Here is a 22,427-nt window from a genome sequence, read left to right on the forward strand (position 1 = left end):
AAGAACTGGACTCCAATGTCAACCAGAAATGATCATTTCTGGTTGACAGAAGCTTTGCCAGCTTTGTTAAGAAAGACATATTTATACAATTTGAAAGCAGAACCACTGTATACAATCTAAATATTGCATCTGAATAACTGTTGCAAATCACAGTTTAGCCCAAACAAAGCAAAGGGGTTGAATACTTGTGCAAAATGGATATTATTTTAATTTTATACTTTCACATACATTTCTACAAATTTGTTTTCACTTTGATTGAAGGGAGTGCTTTTGATAGGAGTGAAAGAAAAAAACCCAATACCCAATAAATGAATTTTGAAATAACTTGAAGCTTAAAAGCCGTCAGCGGCTACTATGGTCAGAATTTGCAACCGCACACGATTTTACTGCCGTCACACTTTTAATGACGTCAGACAACAAACAAGCGTGTGCTTACTGATCACGTAACCGCTCATGACACTGTACGCTGCTTGGGATAAAACGCTGCATCTGCCGTTGTAGAATACTACTCAGAAAAGCTAACAGACTAATTTATAGCTACGATGCTAACGCGGCTGTGATAGTTAGCATTAGCGTTAGCATCAACTAACATAATACCTGGATGTTACGTTAAAAAAAGCATCACTTCCCTTGCGACTCTACTATTTCCCGCCAGTGTTCTCCGCTCAGAACTGGCTGTTCCATAAGTTACGTTCATGTTAACGTCGATGGTTTTGTTGGAGAGAGGCCAACTCCAACACTAATGGCAATTAAAAGTGAATGTTTTACCACACAACAAAATGTGCAAAAAGTCAGCTGGTCTGAATACTTTTGCAAGCCACTGTACATGTCTCATTACAGAGTTAATGTGTTGAAAAAGACATACTTTAGGTGCTTTTGGGGTCGATTTTTGGAGAGTCCATTGGCTAGGACTGTATAGGAGAGCCACATCCAGGCAAGCAAGACATAAGTAGCTCTGTTGTGAAGCAATTGATGAGATTTTGGTCAGAATCCATCAGTATGTTGGAAAATGATGGGGAAAAAAGGAGCTGCTCATTTGACTGTATTGGATGGCTGTTTGTCTGTGTCTGTCTGTATTGTTACCATTGTGTGGTCGGTCTTTTCATCCTCCTCATCGTCTCCCTCTGTCTGTACCCTCTATAGTGAGCTGCTCTTCTCTTCCCCCCCACCCCCACTCTCAAACACAGGGAATAATTTATGAGCTTCAATCTGACCTACTTAACGGGTAGAAGGACCAGTGACATCAAGGACCAAATGCTGGGGCAATGCACTCCTCGCTCTCGCTCTCGCTCTCGCTCTCTCTCTCTCTCTCTCTCTCTCTCTCTCTCTCTCTCTCTCTCTCTCTCTCTCTCTCTCTCCCGCTCTCGCTCTCGCTCTCTCTCTCTCTCTCTTTCCTGTGCATTCCCACTTACACACTCACACATGGTAATCTAATGTGTGATAATGATTTCTGATTTAGAGATGAATCCTGTGAAAGACAAATAGCCGACTTGACGACTCAATTCAGTCAAACCTCGAAGGCTCATATCGTAACTGAAATGTGTTGGAAACAAAAATGGATGTGACTTCTTTGTCATAGTTACTCACGCGTCTTTTTGACATCGTTGTCAGTTTGTATTGGTATCAGATATGAGTTGCATCCTAGAGTAGATATGAGCAGTCATCCAAAAAAATCTGATATGAGCAGCAATTTGGAATTGGGCTCGATGGCCTGCGGTGTGAATATAGCCTCTCAGATGTGGCCATGTGGCTTGGCTTGCGGCTGGGCTGTCCTCCCTCAGCCATGATGGTGGTGATGTGTCATTCTGCAGAGCAGGGCTGAAGACACAGGCTGTCTATATGTCACACTGTGGTGTCACATTGGAACAGGATGAGCTCACAACGCTGTATGTTTGTGTGTGTGGTAGGGAAAGAGCGAGACATTATTATTAAAGGAATGGTTCACCCAAAAATGAAAATCCAGTCATTATCTACTCACCCCCATGCCAGTAGAAAATCAGGTAAAGTTTGTTAGTCCATACAACAGTCCCGGACATCCCCGGAAGAAGTACATTGCAGCTTTCTCCAAAACAAATGAAGTTGCTGGAGACCTGTCTTCAGACTTCAAAAAATAACGGAAAATTACCATAAAATGGCTCCATGCAGCTCTTACAGCATACTCCAAGTCTCTTGAAGCCAACAGATCCCATATTGTTTGATGTCATAATAATAATGAAAAATGCCAGAAAATGTGCCATTTTTACTTAGAAACACTGCATGTATTACGCTGTGCAGAATACATACAGAACAGAGACTAAAGTGGACATTTATTTAATTTGACGATTAAATACAAAGTACTTGGTTTACAACAGTATTTCTACCCATTTTCAAATCTCGCGCTTTTATAGCTAAATGGCCAAAACAGAAGTATTGTTTCTGCTAATTGGAGCTAGTCTTACCTATCGAGGCCGGGGTGCGCAAACATGACGTATTTTGAAATAACAGCTAGAGTGGCGATTTCAGCCAAATAATGGTGTAAATGTCGGTCCTTTCAAGTCACTTTGGGATCTGTTGGCTTCAAGAGACTTGGAGTATGCTGTGAGAGCTGCATGGAGCCATTTTATGGTTATTTTCCGTTATTTTTTGAAGTCTGAAGACAGGTCTCCAGCAACCTCATTTGTTTTGGAGAAAGCTGCAATGTACTTCTTCCGGGGATGTCCGGGACTGTTGTATGGACTAACAAACTTTACCCGATTTTCTACTGGCATGGGGGTGAGTAGATAATGACTGAATTTTCATTTTTGGGTGAACTATTCCTTTAAGGAGAGAGGTATGGAACAGCAGTTCCAGTCTGGCTGGTTGAAATTATGTAGATGTTGCCTGAGTGGAATAAAACCAGGGATTATAGCACGCTGTGTTGGTCTCTTTCCTCCCACACAATGTTCAACAAATATCTCTTGTCTACATCTGAACAGTCAAAAGAATCTGTTGTATAGTTCACTATGGCCAGCGTAGGCACATGGAAAGAGTCATTCAGTCAAAGTTAATGTCTTTCTTCCCACAGAGTAATTAATTACACAAATTTCTCATAAAACATCTTAATGCTAATAGCTGGCAGTCTTGGTCATGTTGCAATGTTATTTACTAGGGGTGTGTATCTCTCCTTCTGAGACGATTCGATACGTATCTCGATATGTGATCAACGATCCGATTCATGTAGGTACATTCTAAGCGGCCAACGATTCGATACGATTCAATTCAGCCCAGTTTAGATGCGATACGATATGAATGCGATACCATATGATGTGAGTCAATATCATGGAAAAGGTTCCATTTTAATTCTACTGCATCCTTTGACACTGGTTGCAATAAGAAATCTAGTAGACAGACTTAAATCAACAGAATCCAGTTACAGCAGAGAAAGATTTCTACTGAAATGGGTCCTTTAAATGACCTGATAACATCCTACTTGGAATCTAATTTGTTGTTGATGGTAAAAAATGTGAAAATCAGTCAACTCAACATAATACTTTCAAACTGGCCACAGTGTTTATTGATAATGCATTGCTGCAGTGTTACATACTCTAAAACAATGTTAACATGTACTGTATAATTGCTTAAAAAAATAATAAAGCTGACTGCTAATCTTTATGCTGGGGCAATGTGTTAAAAAAAAAAAAAAAAAAAAAGAATTCGGTGCTCTTCTAGGCAAGGGAGTGGGCTATTTTAGGACCACCTGTGGTAATTTGTAATTCCACTGCAAACAATATGCCACTCTACATTTTTTAAATAAGTCTCTGTTATGATTATGGCGCTAATATCACTGGAACTACCTGCAGATGGAGAAAGTGTCGCCTACCTGCTTCACTCTTCAACAGCAGATCCGTGGTGTGGTGTTTGGTATGTGGCAGGATTTGTAGTGCCGCCTGTGTGTTTCACGGCTGCTTATTTAAGTGGGCACACTTGGGGTTTATAGACGTTTGGTGGTGCATCATATAGTTGTTTTTCTCTGTTGTTTGACATTCTCTGATATTTCGCGTTCTCCGTTCGACAACAATGAGGAGAAAAAGGTTCTCTCTGCCTGAGCGAGGGACGGGAGGAACCGCCTCCCTGCTCACAGACTGACAGGCAGCATGCAGGGACAGACAAGCCTAGATAGGAAGAGCAAGAAACACACCGTGCGAAACTAAATTCATTCAGTAGCCTGCTACAATAATATTTTATGAGATACATATAGGGCTTTACCGATACAGAAATGCCCGCATCGATTCAGTCTCTCAACTTTTGACCGATACAAGCTAACCCTATGTTTAGGTCATTTATTATGTAGTCATTTATTTATTTTTATTTTTATTTATCGGGGTAGGTTGAGCAGATTTGCTCTTTTTCAATAACACTGTTCTTCACACTCACATTCATACCTGGGAGCTGCTCAGTACAACCACAGCCTCCTAACTGCTGGTTACTGAGCAGCTCCACTGGAGCAGTTGAGGATCAGTCTTTAATGAAGCCTCTCTCTCCTCAGGTGTTGGCCACAGGCCTCAGTGCACTCTACTCCTCCTTGCCCAGAAAGATTGAGGTTCGGGGTGACGACTGGCATGCTCTGCGGCGGGAGGACTGGATGGGCGTGTCATCTCTGGTGCTGTTCATGAACTCCCTGGAATTCTGCAACGCTGTTGTACAGATTGCTCACCCTCTGGTCCGCTCCCAGCTTCTGGACTACCTCCACAATGGCTTCCTGGTGCCCGTCATGGGCCCTGCCCTGCACAAGGTAGGAAAGGAATAGGATTGGTTAGTTTGTCCATTAGGGTGATGTGCCATGTCATTTGTTACATCCTGACAGAATTGTGTTGCCAGTAATCAGCCCTGCCTTTCACAAAGTCCAGAAGTGACAACATAGGCTGGACGGAGCGTCCATCAGTAAAATATTGTGCCATCATTGATATACAATAGAAGTGCCATAGGGCTACACCCCCTGAAATATATAAACAAAAAGATGCAGCCTTTGTCCTTCATTTCAGAAGTGCAGCTTGATGCCAGTAACTACTTGTGTGTTCTCACAGCCACTCTGCTATAGCTTTTTGCTGCTGCATCGGTGGCATATTGTCCTCAAGTGTTGTCATCATTCCGGGACTTTCAAATTTTATCTGGAAATCTATCTTCTTCCATCTATCTTAAAATGGATGAAATAATGTAAGTAGAAATGACATGACAGTTATTACATATTACTGAATTTTTCAAAAATATTTTGCTAACAACCATGGTGGGGATGTTGCATTATCCTTGCTTCACGTTGCGAAATGCTGTAATGCGGCTTTTATTTTTTTCATTCCATCTTCAAAATCCATCAGAATCAAATTAAGAAATGCATAATAGAAGAACCCTTGCATGCAAACATAGTCAATATTAGTGTAGGAAGTAGTTAAAGGCAATCATTTTACACCCCTATTCATTTTCACGTTGGACTGAAAGGGGGTGGGATCTGGAATCCCTTATTTGGGCCAAGCTTGATTGGACAATTGGGTATGTGAGTCAAGAGCCTGTAATGAGTTCTTCATCATCCGTGTTACCATCATCCACCAGTCCAGCAAAGTAATGTATTATTGTCCAAGATGACAGTGCACCAGTGAAAAACAATGAATTATGGTCTACTACTATGGTCTCCCAGATTTTAAACATTACATTATTTAATTCCATCCATCCATTTTATAGCCGCTTATCCAGGTCAGGGTTGCGGTGGCAACTTCGCAAGCAGAGCAGCCCAGACATGCTTTTCCCCAGCAACTTCCTCCAGCTCCTCCTGGGGGATCCCCAAGCGCTCCCATGCCAGCTGGGAGATGTAGTCCCTCCAGCATTTCCTGGGTCTACTCTGAGGTCTCCTCCCAGTCGGTCATGCTCGGAACACCTCCAAAGGGGGCATCCTTACCAGTTTCCAAACCACCTCAACTGGCTCCTCTCAATGTGGAGGAGCAGCGCTTCAATACCGAGGTTCTGTAGGATTGCTGAATTTCTCACCCTATCACGCAGAGTGAGGCCAGCCACCCTGCAGAGAGAAACCTCATCTCGGCCGCTTGTATCTGCGATCTCATTCTTTCAGTCACTACCCAAAGCTCATTAGGGTTGGGACGAAGATCAACCAATAAATCGAGAGCTTTGCTTTGTGGCTCAGCTCTTTCTTTACCACCACAGTCCGATACAATCCCTGCGTTACTGCAGTTGATGCACCTAACCAACGGTCTATCTCATGATCCTTCTGACCGTCACTCTTGGGGTCTTACCCAAGATTTTTTTATTTTTTTTTATTTTTTTTTTTATCCTTTATTTATTCAGGGGAGTTTCACTGAGAGCAATGCTCTCTTTTTCAGGAACGCCCTGATCACATTCACACACATTCACACCTGGAAGCTGATCAGTACAACCACAGTCTAATCTGCTGGCCACTGAGCAGCTCCACTGGAGCGGTTGGGGTTAAGGGCCTTGCTCAAGGGCACCTCAGTGGTGGTAATGAGGGAGGGGCAAGCGCTGCTTTTCACTTTCCCCACCCAGATTTATCCTGCCGGTCCGGGGGATTGAACCGACGACCTTCCGGTCACAAGCTCGCTTCTCTAACCTTTAGGCCACCACTGCCCATAACCTGAACACCTCCACTTGGGGCAGCTGCTCCCCCCTCACTTGGATAGAGCATGCCACCTTTTTCCAGGAGAGAACCTCATCCCGACCACGTCACGCTCAGCTGCAAACCGCTCCATTGCACATTGGAGTTCATGGTCCAATGAAGCCAGGACCTTTTTGTTGAAGATGGATACTAAAGCCTGGGGGGGGGAGGGGAAATGGGGAGGAATAATTGTGGGTAAGGCTGTCAGAACAAATTTCAACATTCGATTTTCAGTTGAATGTCAAAAAAATCGTAATGAGTTTGAGTCCCAACCTGCCCGTTTTTTTGTTTTTGTTAAGCTGATTGAACTGAATGCAACACTGTCTCCCCATTCCTTGGCTCCATAGAATTTCATTCCAGGGCTCCACACAAACTTTTTTTCACTACTGTCCCAGAACCGTCCCAAAATAAATCTCTGAGTCCCGAAGACTCAAAGAACTGTCCCAAATTGAAAATGTAATTTGGTACACTTTTGCTAGCCTAATTCATTTATTAATGGTCTATGGCATCAAAATAAACAATACCATTGCACAAAATTATTAATTATTTTATTTATCTTTATCTGAAATCACTGTACAGTTTCTTCAGCATGGACCATTCCCATCACAAAACAAAAATGACCCTTTCCCTGTCATATTTACCCCCTTGTTTACATCATTCATGTGCGCTTAACTCGTAATTCTGATATTTCAAAATATTTCCGAATGTTCATTTGTTAGATCGACTCGGTCACAAATTTATGTGCAAGACAATGAATCTGTCACTCACTCTCACGTGCAGTGTATGAAAGGTAGAATGTACCAGTGCTAATTGGCCATGCAGTAGCCTATTCTGGCTTCTAAATAAAACTATTGCCTTGATTAATCCCTGGTATGGGCCGTTGCTTTCCCATTAGGTTGCTACAATAACAATATATTACTCATGAATGATGGAGAGACTTCTACCATAGCCTGTTGATAAACATGCCATTACATCCCTGTTGTTCAGCAGAGTCTTCAAGCTGAGAAGCTGTAAAGGCTTCATCGATTCGATCTAGTGTAATGAGCACACTTTTGGTGAAAAGAAAAAAAAAAAGAAATTCATTCATTTTTATCTCACTCATTTAATTGAATTTGTATATTAACTCAAATTTACTCGGCAAAATAGCTGGCATTGCAGCTAAGCTAATGATGGAAACTTGTACCCGGGCAGAGAAACAAACCAGAAGGTCCGTTTCCGGGGGCTTGTGCAAGAATCTTACTTCAAACTCAGAGCCAATCAACACTACAGCAAGGTCTCGTAATCCCACGTTTTGTGACGAGGATTTCTCTAGACTTCTGTCGTTTGAGCTTGAGGTGTGGCTGTGTGAGATTACACGACAACTGTGTGATGTGCAACTGATTTGTTTGCTGGACTTCCTTCAACACAAACTTCTGAAGCTGTGTGTTGAGTGTGAGTTAGAGAAATAAGAGATGAGTATATATGTAAAACCACATTCCACACAGCGAGCAAGGAGTTCATTATGTTTGAATAAATTACTCATTTTGGAATTGTTGCCTTTTTTTTCTTAGACGTAGATAATCTTATTAATTGAACGGTTATTGCTTATTTATGGTTTGCCCTCTTTTGCACGCTTAGATGCTTTTGCTTTTGATGCCAAAAAAAAAAGTTTAATTATTTTTGCTCCACTGTGTATTTCCATTGAATGAGAAACTGTTGGCAAACTTTTCTCTTTCTCTACTTTGTGTGTGTGTATGTGGTTGTGGGTGTATTGTGTGTAGTCGTCGGTGGATGAGATGATCGCCAGCACAGCCTACCTGGACCTGTTCCTGCGCAGCGTGACTGAGACGGCCCTCCTCAAAACCTTCTTGCGCTTCATCCTGCTGCATCGCCACGACAACGACACCATCCTGGACACACTGCTCACACGCATCAGCAGCAATTCAAGGGTGTGTGTGTTTGTGTGTCTGTGAGCATAGAGGCCTTTAGTTGTGTGGGTGATGAGTGGGCTAAGAACAAAAAACGTGACTCCAGCAGAATACCAACCCAGCACCTATTTTTAGCTAAACCCGGGATTTGTGAAGTTTTTCAGCCCAGGACTTGGAAGTTCAGAAATTCAGACTGGTACTTTACCCAGGTGTTTTGAAACTTTTTGGTACTTTTCTTGTGGGATGGCCCACCACAAATAGGCAAATGACCCATTTTGGGTAGCTTGCCCATTTTGCCATTTTTTGTTAAATAGGTGTACTTTATGATATGAAGAAATAGCTGAGGTATGGTGAAATGGTCATTTTTAATTTCATTGTGACTTTAAGAAACCACGTCATACACAAATTCTGTTATCCATCTGTGGATAATAGAAATATATATAGTGCTGCTTTGGTTTTCTGTCTCCTCATCTCTCTCTCTCTTTCAGCTCTGCATGGTGTCTTTGAGCCTCTTCAGGACTCTTCTCTCCCTAAACTGTGAAGACCTCATGCTGCAGCTTGTTCTCAGGTAGGGGGGCATTTTCGCCTTTATTAGACAGTTCAAAGTTGAGAGAGACAGGAAAGATTGGGAGAGAGAGGGATGACATGCGACAAAGGTCTTGGGTCAGATTCGAACCCAAGACATGGTACGCATCTTGGTTGTATTTTTTTGTTGCCGCTGTGGTTTGTGTTGGGTCGACATTTTCTACTACCATTTCTATTTCTTCTACTGCTGGCTGCCTGGTGCAAACATTTTCTACTGCTTCAGGTTAACTAACAACAAAAACTAACCTAAAAGACCAAAAATATGCTCTTATAAACACAACCATAAAGAACCATAGCCATAAGGAAAAAAATCTCCACCCTGAACTCATTGTATGCTAGTATCAACTGTATTAACACTGGGAGAAACAAAAGAGTCAATCATAAATTGAAAAAATGCCTCATTCTCACTCTGAACTATTCCCCCACTCACTGAATAGTCAATTATAAACATTATGAACTACCTTTTGCTATGAACTGAAAAAAAATCTTAGAGATGAATAGTGCAAATGAACTGGCATACAGTTTTACTGTTCATAGTATGATATCGCATCAACCTAATTATACAAATGTTTTCATTTTACTGCTTCTTTTTGTTTAATTTCCATATTCTGGTGTAAATAAAAATTAAGAAAAATCTAAAGCTTCCCTGGGAGGAATAGCTTATATCTTTGCCCCTACTCCTGGCCTCACTAAGTTAGTAATCAAAATAATTTGATTATTCCTGGAACACAAAGTGTACGAGCAAGCATCTTTCAAGCTCTCACTCTCACTTTCACTCTCGACTCCGTGTGTGTTTGACTGGCACTAGCAGACTGACTGTGGAGCAGAACACTCTGCCTCCTTCTCTTCTGAGTTCCATGACAAAAGCCGGTCCTGTTGAATAGTTCTGAAAATATTTGTGTCAAATGCATTATTTGTGCTCTGCCGAATATGGTATTCATATTCGGAAACATGCTTTTTAAACTATCCAAATATAATTCTTAGAACCTAAACTGCGGCCACAATAGGGATGGATGTCAAGCCAAACTAAATAGGACATTTTAATTTACAAAAAGGGAATTTTAATCGCATTTTTAAGGGTGCCCATTAGCCAACACACAAGTGACAGGCTTGTCTTGGGGTCCACGTAAAACAACGATTACATAACAGATACATTTAGAAATAAAAACTGAGACAAACGGAAAAGACAAAACAAGGACATGATAATGGTATGATACCCAAATTAAAATTAAGACAAATTAAAAAATTCTAATTAAATTAGAACATCAAAGGCTCATGAATTCAAATTATAAACAAAAGAAAACATTGTATAGTAGTATTTCAGTGTTGTTGAAGCTGCAGGCTACAGTATTTGTCTGTACCACCTTGGTACAGACAAATACATGGTAGCATGGTAGAAGACAGATAAGAGTCGCATTTCCTAATCATTGCTATACTCCTACTATACTAGGGGTGGCGGTATGGACTCAAATTTATATCATAGTATTTTCCACTGTCTGGACGGTATCGGTATTATATCATGGTATTCAAAATGTAATGATTTAATTTAATATTTGATGATAAATTAATATGTGTTATCTTTATAATACCAAACAGAGTGAGACAGTGGACAATATTATCCATCTCAAATGCATTTATTGTGCAAATGTTTTCTTTCTTCAACTGAGAAGCAGGTATAGGCCATGAAAAATATGAAAAAACAAACATTTTAAATATTACAAGTAGCCTATTTATGTAAAGAATGTTTCCCACACATAGGTTTAATTATGGCGCAGAGCCACAATATTGGCATGCGCCGCCACAAAATCAGAAGTTGGTCAGTATATGGAAATTGATCTAAAGCCATACGGCTAACCACCGGTTGTGTTTCAGTTCCGTCCGTTTGTGTTGGAAGGGTCGGATCAGATTCGCTGCCATTTACTTCAACATGCTGCACTGCTGCACTGCTGCATGTTGTGACTATTTTTGTCGGACTATGCACCCGTCTGTTCCGTATTTATCCATATAAATGTATATAAATGCCACAATTTTTATTACTATGGTAATTTATTACCATGTCAGTAAACAAAATGGATAAATAAACATAAACCAATGTCGCTTAAATAAATGTTGGAGATGAGGTTATCTATGGAGCCGTGGAGAAGCCTTCCATTTGGAAACGGTACACCTACACCACACTACACATTAATATCCTATAGGCTACACTACATAACTAACTACATAAAGTTACTCGCAGTACAACTTGAGCTGGCAAAACTACTCAACTGTGTTCACTTACCCACATGTAAAATGTAGATGGGCTCAACACAACGGGCAGACCACGGACGGAACAATAACGGAGTTAACAGCGATATACTCAATATATATATATATTATAACATATATATATATATATATATATATATATATATATATATATATATATATATATATACATACACACACACACACACACACATACACATATATAAGTCACATATAAGTCACTGGAAGTCGCCAGATGACATCATACGCTACTTTGCATATCAATAACCTACAGTCCCCACTCTCAGCGGAGGGAGGGGGGCTACGCTGTGTGTGGGAAGGCTGTGATCACCAGAGCTCTCTGGATTAGACAAGCAAGTAGAGCAAACCGGCATCAACCATACCAATTTATTGCCAAATGCTTTGGGATTTAACACATTAACATTGTTACCCATGGTCATAAAAAGTTGCCATATTTGTCGCTAGTATAAAGGCCCTATTTTATATTTTAATTAATTTATCACGGTATCCACGGTATCACAAAATCCATATCATGGCAGAACGTCATACTGTTGACTATGACACTGGTATACCGCCCACCCCTATACAATACCCATCTTTACAATGATCTGGCCGAGCACCTTGATAATGTGCTATTTAACAACACTTCTAGTTTATGGCTTGACCAGACACATTTGGGTCCTTAGCAAGACTATGCCGTGACTCAGAAACTATACTCGTAGTCTTAGACATATTCAGAACGAGTCTGTTTATCCTAACCCATTCATACACTGTCTTCATTTAATTTGCCAGGACAAAATTGAGTTCTTCACACGTGGATGCTGTATAGTACAATGTGAAATCTTCTGCATATAAAACCATCATTTCTAGTAACCAGGAGGAAGATCATCGGTGAAGATATAAAATAAAAGAGGCCCCAAGCTGATGGAAAACTCTGTGTGTGTGTGTTTTGCCCTCAGGTATCTGCTGCCCTGCACTCATGTCATGCTGAGTCAGCGGCGTGCTGTCAGGGAGACTGATATGTATGGAAAGTCAGCAGACAAGTTCCTGTCACTCATCCCAGAGTGCTGCCGCCTGAGCACAGCACCCTCTGGTGATCGGGAGGATGACACTGCTTTCTGGGGCAAAGGTAAGTCTTCCCAATTGAAAGCTTACTTGGGCAAAATGGCTACACATGATAACTATGATAACAAAGTAAAACAAATGGTAGTTAAAGTGTATTATGTTCTTGCGTATGTTTCTGTTTATTTATTTTTTTTCCCTTTAGCTTTGACTGCTGACTGAGACAAATGGCTCTTGGGGAATAATAATGATGTTTGCCTCTGTATTGTGTCCTGCAGCGCTTAACAGCCCTAGCTCAGAGTCTCCTGCCCAGCCCAGACCCAGCACCCCATCCCGCCTGGCTCTCTTCATCCGCCAGCAGAGCAGTGGAGGTGGATCAGGAGGAGGGGGTCCCTCTACCCCCACCAGCACCGAGCCAGTGCCCTCGTCCCCCCGCAGCACTGGACCTCCCACCTCCCTCCCCTTGTCTCCTGACAGCCCCATGCACCAGCAACAGGCCTCTACAGAGTGTCTGGACTGGGAGTCGGGTTACCTGGAATACCTGCGAGACGCCCGGCGGGGCATTGAGCTCTGCTCTTGGGCCTGCCGAGACTGGTCAGCCCCCTACGATGGAGAGAACCCCTCCCCGAGCATGGCCCCTCCGCCCCCGCCACCCCCCACCTCCAACCCCTCCCTGGCAATGTTCCCCGAGCATTTCTCTTTCCAGCAGGGAGGAAGCAGTAATACCTCTCCAGGCCAGCAGAGGGCAGCCATCGTGGCAGCAGCGCGGTCTGAATGGAGCAGCTCAGAGCGTGACAGCGGAGAGTGGGATGTTACCATTGGTAAAAACAACTGCATCAGCCTCACACCGCGCTCCAAGAAACGCAGCCTGCAGAGAGAGGAGCTCCTACCCAAACCTGTACCTCCTCTCCTCCCTCCCTCCTCATCTTCACCCGCCCCTCTATCCACCTCCCATCCCCCCTCTTCCGCAGTTCCTCATCTCCCGACCTCTGCCATCACTATTCCCCACCAAGCCATGTTCAACGGAACAACGGGGCAGGGGGATGGGTGCTCGGACAGTCGGGATAGAGGGATGGAGGTAAAGAAGGTGAAGAGAGACTTGGGGGAGCAGCAGCATTTGGATGAAAACTCGAATCAAAATGGATCCCTGGTCACCTGCCCCTCCCGCACCGCTCCCCCACAGTCGATGTACAGTGAAGATAACGGTGACATCAGCGATGAAAAACCTCTTTGTCCTAAGCAGATTCCTTCTCAGAGCTCGCACACCCAGCCAACTTCAGACACCAAAGTGCTGACGAGTGACAGCTCAAATCTACGCAGTGCCCCATCGGGTCTTCCGGAGGCCGCCCTTAAAGACCAGGGGCTGCAGTCTGTAGAGAGCCTGATCGAGGAGCTCCTGGAACAGGCGCCAGGGGACCATCAGCTCCTCGGAGACTCCAACGGCCAGGGCATCAGCATCGAAGCCTTCACCCAGGAATTGAGGGAGCTGGAGGACAGGGTGAGGGAGCGGAGCAGAACAGCTCGCCAGCAGGAGGAGACCACTAGAGACTCCCGGTCTGCCGTTAGGCAGGAGGAGGAGCCCCCACCGTCCTCGCCTTTGGAGGCTGAGCTGACAGGCGTGGGAGCCGGAGGCGAGGCCAAGGGAGAGAGCTGTGTGGTGGGGCTCTGTAGTCCCGCCAGACCTCTGGGTCAGCCTGCCTCCCAGCCTTACACAGGTGAGGAACACTCATTTCATGGCCTTATATTTAAAGCATAACAACATTCATTTTTGACCTGGACCCTATTTTCACAGTATTTTCCACCATCTCTTCCAATCAACTCTGACCAAAATCTTGTAAATTTCTTCACAGTTCTAACGGCCCAAAAATCAAACCAAAAATTCAAAGTATGTCTTTTTCAACATATTAATTTTCAATTTATCCATGACCTTACTTATTTTGCAATACTTTACACAGTGGCTAATGTAGAAAGGCGACCGCAGCCAGCCGGCAAAGAGTAAACAAGGAAGATCTAAAGCAATGACCAAGGTAGCATCAAAACTGTTGGAGAATGGCATGACTTAAGATCATTTTCATCTATATCTTTTTATCAATATGTCTCATTACAGACTGAGCAATCAGTGTGTTGAAAAGGGCGTGCTTTTTGTGCTTTCGGCATAAGTAGCTCTATAGTGAAGAAATTGGCAAGATGTTGGTCAGAATCCATCGGTATAAGATCATGTCAGTTTGCCCTTGTCAAACTTTGATTGCGTATTGTAATTACTGTCAGTTAAACATTCTGCAACCTCTAATGCTTTCATTTGGGTGTCAACCTGTGGAGTCTTTCAAGTTTCTTATGGCAAAGTAGAAATAGTATTGTCAAACTAGTGTGGCATTCATACACACATTAGTCAACAGCAATAAAGAACAGGAATCCTGCCCCTTACATTGCCTTTTTTTTTTACATTTGATATTTTTTATTTGCTTCTGTTTGAAATGTGTGTGCTTTATGATTGAAAGGCCATTTTGCCACTCTTGTTCTGTTGCCTTGCCATCATAACCTTTGAATTGACTCTCCTGCTCCCTCCTGTTCTCCATCCATCCATCCATCCATCCATCCAACTCTACATCCTTCTATCCTCAGGTCCGTTCATGGTGGTTCTGTTTGCCAAGCTGGAGAACATGCTCCAGAACTCGCTGTACGTCAATATCCTGCTGACGGGCATTGTGGCCCAACTGGCCTGCTACCCTCAGCCCCTGCTGCGCTCCTTCCTGCTTAATACCAACATGGTCTTCCAGCCCAGTGTCAAGTCACTGATCCAGGTATACTCCCGCCTGGACATCTCTTAAAAGAATGGCTTAAAAAATGCCCTCAGCTTTTGAATTTTAGCATCTTACACTGGTTCACCAGGTGCTCAGTGCAATGTGCAGGAAAAAGTTTCTGTATTGGCACTTGAAGTGATGATGATCAAAAGCCTGCAAAATACTGAATAATCGTATGTTTTTATACTTCTCTCTATACTTCCTGCCATCTGTCTACCACTCTCTGCTACCATCTGCCACACATGGCCACTATAGACTATATATATTCTCTCTAACTTAATCTCTCTGTCTGTCTATACTCATTTTTTATCTTCTATCTTTCAGTTTTGGTTTGAAACAAGGCAACAGTAAACATGTCATCCGCCATGAAGGATGACGTCCCTGTCTGGGCCAATCAGTAACAAATATGTCACCTTGTTTTGAGCTGTAATTGTAGTTCCCCCTTTGGACCAATGGAATGCAGCAGTGAGATGCATAATTTCCCCTGGTTTTGTCAAAATCAGATCAATTACATCTGAGATATTGCACGTAACACATGGATGAAAGAACAAATGATGTAGTAATTTTGCAATGTAATTGTAATTTTGAAAAGAGTGTGAGTGAGAGCAGTGGTGAGATGCATCATCCCCCAAAGTTGGCTTCCCTGAAAATCCAACAAGTAAAAAAACACTGTAGGGCCCCTCATAGGCTAATCAGTGCAATTTTTAAAATGCCAGAATGGAGCAATGAGAGACGCGTCATCCCCTCAAGTTCCCTTACGTTTATTAAAAATCTGATCAGTGACATTTGAGATATTATGTGTAACGTACAGACAATTAAACAAACGTTGTAGTGCTCCCCTTGGGCCAATCAGTGTCATTTTGAAAATGCCGGAGCAGAGCAATGACACATCTCATTCCCCAATGTTTTGTCAAAATCTGATCAGCGGCGTCTGAGATATTGTGCATGACAGAATGACCGATGTTGTCCCCCCGATTTCATTGTGGGGGACAGCTATCTTTGTTATATAAAAGGTAAATCCAGCCAATTTGAAAGATCAGTCAAAACTCTAAATACTTATTCCCCACCTCAGGTCTTAGGTTCTGTTAAGAACCGTATCGAGGCGTTTGCGGCCTCCCATGAGGACTTCCCTGCCATGCTGAGGAAAGCCCAGCGGTATCTGGCAGCCCGGGGCAAAGTGGACTGGACTGACTTGCCTACGGCGGTCCCCACCCTGCGGCGTTCTGATTCACTGGGTGAGCATAGATACAGGAGAACCAGCACATGCACATATACATACACAAACTGATATGCACACAAACCCACACTATCTTGGAGTCAGCTGAGAGTGCCGTGTCCATGAGATAGTTAGGTAGAATGAATAATGCAGCCGGGAGTTGATTTAGGAGATTTGGGCCATCTGTGCCGACTGGGCTTGGTAATGAGTGGATATGGGCCTGGGCAGCAGTTGAGGGATGGAGAGAAAATAGCTGTCATATGCTGCTCATATCTGGTCATTAAAATCTGGCAGGCAGACCAGGAGTACTTGCTGATCAGATCTGACTTGGATATTCAATCAGCTCTCACACTGGGACAGTTAGATTTCCTCAGGAATTAGGAGGAAGCCTCTTGGTGTGTCTGTTTCTGATTCAGTGAATGATCTAGGTCTAAGAAATATGACTGCAGATGAGTCACTGTCTACATTTTTTTTGTATTTGCAGTAATTTTAATTGCCACTTCACCTTTCGACCATGCCAAATGATTACCTATCATTGTTCGTATTGTTTTGACTCACAAGTTCTTTGTTTTCTCCTCGTTCCAGTGAAGAGTCGCAAGCCGTCGCTAGGCGACCTGATCCTACGACACACCAACAGCCCAACCCGGGCTCGCCATGCCGCTCAGCTGGCCCTGGCACACGTACGGGACGGCAGCCAATCGCTGCATAGTGCTCTGTTCCGAGGCGGGTCCGGCAGTGGGGGAGGGGCCTCGGGGCTAGAGAAGCAGGCGGAGGCACTGCGGGTGAAGAACGCCGTCTACTGCGCTGTCATCTTCTGTGAGTTCCTCAAGGAGCTGGCCGCCCTGGCTCAAGAGCATGCCGTCGCTGTGCCCTTCCCTCACAGCCAGAGGGTAGAGGAGTAGATGGTAAACCCCGACTCCTCCCATTAGCTCTTAGCCTCCATTGCAGTCTCTTTGTGTGACTGTCAACAGAGGATTAGTTTACTAGCTCTGGCTGCAACCTGGAAACCTGCACTGACATTCTCCCACCACCTGAGGGCAGACTGGAGCACTGAGACTGCTTGTTCTGCCATAGGATTGAAAAAGGTTGTCAACAATGATTGAGACAATAGGAAGATAAAATCAATGGCATTTTTCTATCAAAATAAGTATAGGATACCCTTTTGAGTGGAACTCGTCTGTAAAATTCTATGATACTGTTCATATCATGTATAATATTTATGTATATATACTATACACAGAAAATCTCAGTAGATGCTCTAGGTTTGGGAGCGTGTACATACGCATACCATACCATGGTATAGTGTGTCAAAGTAAAGCCACAGATTAAAGAAATAGGTGCACACACTTGGTGCTAGTCTGCACTCTTTATATTTTAAATTCAAATTGAGATTTTGCAGACAGCATAGTGGAGAAGAGGGTTTTTGCCTTGACAAAATTAAGAAGAAGACCAAAAATTGTTCTCTTGGTTGGCAGAAAAGAGCACTGACAATGTAGGCTATTCAATCAGCTGTTCCTGAAAGTATCCAGTCAGCTTTGGCCATCTCTCTAGAACAAGGTCCTTGAAACTTGCATCACCTCAGCCATGGGCAGAGCTTTTGGTCCTCCATCAAGAACTCTAGCCAATAAGAGAAATGGCACTGGTGAAACAGGAAATATTGGGATTGGCCAATAACCTTGGAGCATCTCATATGGTCTTTTTTTATTTGCAAAACGCATCACCTCATTGTTGGAGAGACTAGTCGTCGGTGAACGGGGTAAGAATTGGAAAATAGAAGAGGAGAGAGAGAGCGAGACATTCACCCCTCTGATATCAGTACTTCTACCATACAATGTACTGGAAACATTTTTTGGGTAATTCAGCTTTTGATTTTATGCCATCTCTTCATATTTTCTTCATATTTTGTTTGAAATGTTTTTGCTGTAAATGCACCATTTTCTAGACATATCAGCAACATGTGGGAGCCTATTGTCCTCAGCTTGTCTGTGTTTTTCATTATGGTTGTGTATGGATTAACTCATTTTATTTTAAAGAATGACTCCCTTCTAAGAGGTGATACCAACTGTTCAGGCTGTCATTAAGTCATACACCTGTTGCCGTAGGAGAGGCTTAAAAAGGCAGCACTGTTCTCACAGTTCATAGCTTTTGTCTGTCACCTAGTCTTTGAAAGAAGTGGGAGTCTGAGAGCTAGAAGGGAAGGAAATCTTTCTAGGGAGCATTGGCATGATTTCCATTAATTTTGAACTGACACTTGGGAAAGGTTTCTTCATGAGGCATTCATTGAATTTTTTTTAAATGGATCTTTGTCTCCAAACAGTGCGCTAGAAAGGAATCTTTTAGGGAGCTTTCATCATTTCAATTAGCCAATTTGCATTTCACCCAGCCTCAAAGTTTTGTCTCAAATACAAGTCACTGGTTGAGACAGGTCAGACTGAACACAGTGAACCATTCATCTTGGAACTTAACATGCTGCTATTTTTTAACACTAAGAACTATCTTTAATCAGTGTAACAGCTATTAGCCCCTTTACTTATTTGTTCGGTACCAAGTATTGACATGTGTCTGAGGATGTAGAGGGGTCAGTATGGCTTCTGACCATGCCAGTGGTGAGGTGGGCGGCTTATTTATTTTTTTGTATTTGAAGTTGAGAGAAGTTGCACCCATAGTGTTTGAAGTTTTTGCCAAGACACTATAATCACTTTAAGCTTTTTTTTTTAAATCAAGCATCCATTTTAAGCTTTTAAGTTGGTGTGTGTTGGTAGTGTATCTGTTGTATGACTGCATTTGAAAGTCCATCTATGACCCAGCCCTTCTGAAATGATTCAGTTTTTGCACATACTAGCCACTCTCTTAACTTTTAGCAGTGGAACCACTGCCTGCCATCCTACAAAATCTAATTTCTGAAAACTGAAATTGGATATGCCATATTTTTTACAAATGTCATGCTTTGTCAACTTGTCAAAAAGCCATACCCATGGTCGTCTTCTCTGAAAATATGCTATGTTACTGCAGTAACTCATTTTTCTAAGAATTTTCCAGTTGCGTGACAGAACAATTTGCTTTTCAGATAACGTCGGGGCTAGTTTCTCCTCACAGCGGTATAAAGTCGAATTCTATTCCTAAAGAAATAAGTACTTCTATTGTCTGTGCCACGGTGTTGAGCTGACAGCGGTCACTCCTGCAGTGGGTCATTTTACTGGTTAGTGGGTCATCCCGGGGCCTACAAAGATCAAGCCCAGTGGCTGTGACTGGAGCACATGGTACACTCTGAATCCTCACTAGCAGCTAATGTAAGCGGTGGAGGAAAGGAGAGGTGAAGCACTTTTATGTTTTACCCAATGCCATCCGTCCATCCCATCTGTCCATCCAGTCTGTTGTACATCCATGTGTTTAGCAGAACATTGACCTCTCTCTTGGCTTGATGCGTTCTGTAGGGAAAGTAAAGCCAGAGAGCCTTGCTGCAGCCCGGTTTCCTCTTTCCTTTTACACCGATTGTTGTCAACTTATTTTTTGAAGCTCACTCATAATAATCAAGTTGGTAAATCTTGTCAATAATGTATCACGTACTTGGCCAGACATTGTAACTGATCAGTTAAATATATTAGTCAATTAACTGTTTTTCTATGATACATAGGCTGTGATGTATAGCCTGATTTTTTTCATGGACACCAAAGACAATTTCTCTGAAAAGGAGATGCAGATACCTGAAACTCTAAATGTCCTTCTCATGGATAGTTGCAATGCTGTAACAAGTGATATAAATTCACAATAAGCAATCATAGACTATTTAAAGGATAAGCGATTTTGGTCCTATATAGAACTTGTCTCTTACATACCTGCAGTACTTGGGCCCACAGAAAATATTGGCTCCTGAGTCAATCCTAACCCTAACCCTAGCTCCCATTGATAGGCCTCTTGCTGCTAACAATGAAGCCAAATGGGGTATGTCAAAATATCTCCAAAAAAAGCCAGTCTGTGAAAACTATAACGCGACCAACCGACGTATTCATATTCACAGCTCGGAAAGCAGCGGCACCGCACCATTTCCACTTTTCCACTTCTCCCAAACTCATAGACTGTAAAAAAAAGATGGACGTAGTGAGTGACGTCACCCATAGGTTTCTGAAGGGCCGTTTTGAAGCCAAAAGTTGGGGTCTATGAGCGCCGCCATGTTGACAGTTTTTGGAGCCGGAGCAGCTAGCGCGAGACCAAGGGTTTCCCACAGAGCCGCCTGCTATTGGTCCGTGATCGGCGAGCTGCGCAATCACTGGACAGGCGACCTGTCAGTCACTCGGAAAACTACCCCGTTTTATAACTGTTATATCCCGTTAATGACGCAGTTATTTTGAAAATCGCCATATGGACACATATTAGAAGATGTGAAATTAGCTACTGAGACCATAACCTCTTGTCGAAAATAATTATTGACTTTATATTTTGAGTGAGAAGTTGAGCTGTGGTCCCATAGACATGAATGGAGTTGGGCGGGACTCTCAACTCCCTGTGGAGCCTACAAATGGCTTTTTTGGAGATATTTTGACATACCAAGAGGTCTAGCAACAGAGCTCACCGTTTCAACTGACAGCTCGGGAGCCAATATTGTCTGCGGGTCCAAGTACCACAGGTATGTAAGAGACAAATTATATATAGGTCCAAAACATAGACTGTAAAAAAAGATGGACATAGTGAGTGTGACGTCACCCATTGGCTTCTGAAGGGCAGTTTGAAGTGTTTATGGTCACTGCCATGTTGACATTTTTTGTAGCCAGGGCAGCCAAAGCAAAGCAAAGGGTGGAACCCACTATTGGCAGCGCCGCCTGCTATTGTCCCATAATCGGTGACCTGCCTGATCACTGGATAGGCAACCTGTCAGTCACTAGGCAAACAACCCTGTGTTATATCCATTATATTCTGTTAATGACACAATTATTTTGAAAATTGCCATTAGGACACACATTAGAAGAAGTGAAATTAGCTATTGAGGCCCTAACCTCTTATGGACAAAATATATTGACTATATTTTTAACAAGAAGTTGGCTTGTGGCCCCATTGACTTGCAATGGGCTGGGTTTGGCTTCTTTTTGGAGCCGGCCTCTAGCGGACATTAGAGGAACTGCCGCTGCCGCCACTTCTGTATTGGCTTCAAAATTCATCTGTGCCTTTGGCCGCTTGATCCAAAATCGCCGAACTTATCCTTCAATGGTACTCAATCTAAACACGATAATAATAAACCTTATTCATGTAGCACTTTCCACAATAGTGTTACAAAGTGCTTTCAAACAATATGCCAATAATTAAAGAGTCGGAGAGTTGGAATCAATGCAAATGCAAGACATGAATTAAATATGTTTACAGAAAAGTTAAACGGGCAGATACAGCAAGACTAAAATGAGAAAAAACAAATCACATTAAACCCTGCCTGTAAAATACTTTAAAAGTGGTTTCGAAAATGGCTTTTATTTTTGCCAGCTGAAGCCCCTTGGGCAGGGCAAGGTGTTTTTTTAGGGCCCAGTCAGAAAAGGCTCAATCATTGGTCTTAACCTGGATTTAGGAATGGCCTAGAAAATCCTGTTTGAAGTTCTCTAGCCAAGCCTTAAAAGTAATCAGTAAAATATTAAAACTAAGTCTACCAGTCTACAGATGCTAAAACAAGGCTAGTGTCAATAAGATGGCAGCAGAATTCTCCACAATCTGGAGCCATGCCACAGTTTGATGATTTAGAGTGGAGGGCAGGCCATTACAGATGATATAAGATGTGTATTAGTCCCTCAGTCCTGCTAAAAGACAACATCCCAAAGTCCGTTTCAAATGTCAGAACCAGTTTTTTAATGTGTTCAAGATTTAAACATGAATCAAAAATAAATAACTAAATTCTTAGATACAGGTTGTTGATATATGTATGAATTTAAAGAATCAAGAGACCGCTGAATTTGTTAATAGATGTATGCAGGGCCAAC

The 22,427-nt window shown here is 42.7% G+C and overlaps 1 protein-coding gene across 1 annotated transcript in view; it reads left to right on the top strand.

Annotated features, from left to right (window-relative positions):
* Positions 1–19,926, top strand: part of fhip1b (FHF complex subunit HOOK interacting protein 1B) — a 33,683-nt gene extending 13,757 nt beyond the window's left edge. The window contains exons 4-11 of the mRNA XM_071907648.2: positions 4,505–4,750; positions 8,395–8,562; positions 9,030–9,109; positions 12,351–12,520; positions 12,732–14,168; positions 15,076–15,254; positions 16,327–16,489; positions 17,056–19,926. Of these exons, the coding sequence (XP_071763749.1) occupies positions 4,505–4,750; positions 8,395–8,562; positions 9,030–9,109; positions 12,351–12,520; positions 12,732–14,168; positions 15,076–15,254; positions 16,327–16,489; positions 17,056–17,372 (2,760 nt within the window). The 3' untranslated portion in view covers positions 17,373–19,926. The remainder of the gene's footprint in view (positions 1–4,504; positions 4,751–8,394; positions 8,563–9,029; positions 9,110–12,350; positions 12,521–12,731; positions 14,169–15,075; positions 15,255–16,326; positions 16,490–17,055) is intronic.
* Positions 19,927–22,427: the final 2,501 nt, after the last annotated feature.

The sequence above is a fragment of the Centroberyx gerrardi genome, chromosome 10 (assembly GCF_048128805.1).
Source record: "Centroberyx gerrardi isolate f3 chromosome 10, fCenGer3.hap1.cur.20231027, whole genome shotgun sequence".
NCBI lineage: Eukaryota > Metazoa > Chordata > Actinopteri > Beryciformes > Berycidae > Centroberyx > Centroberyx gerrardi.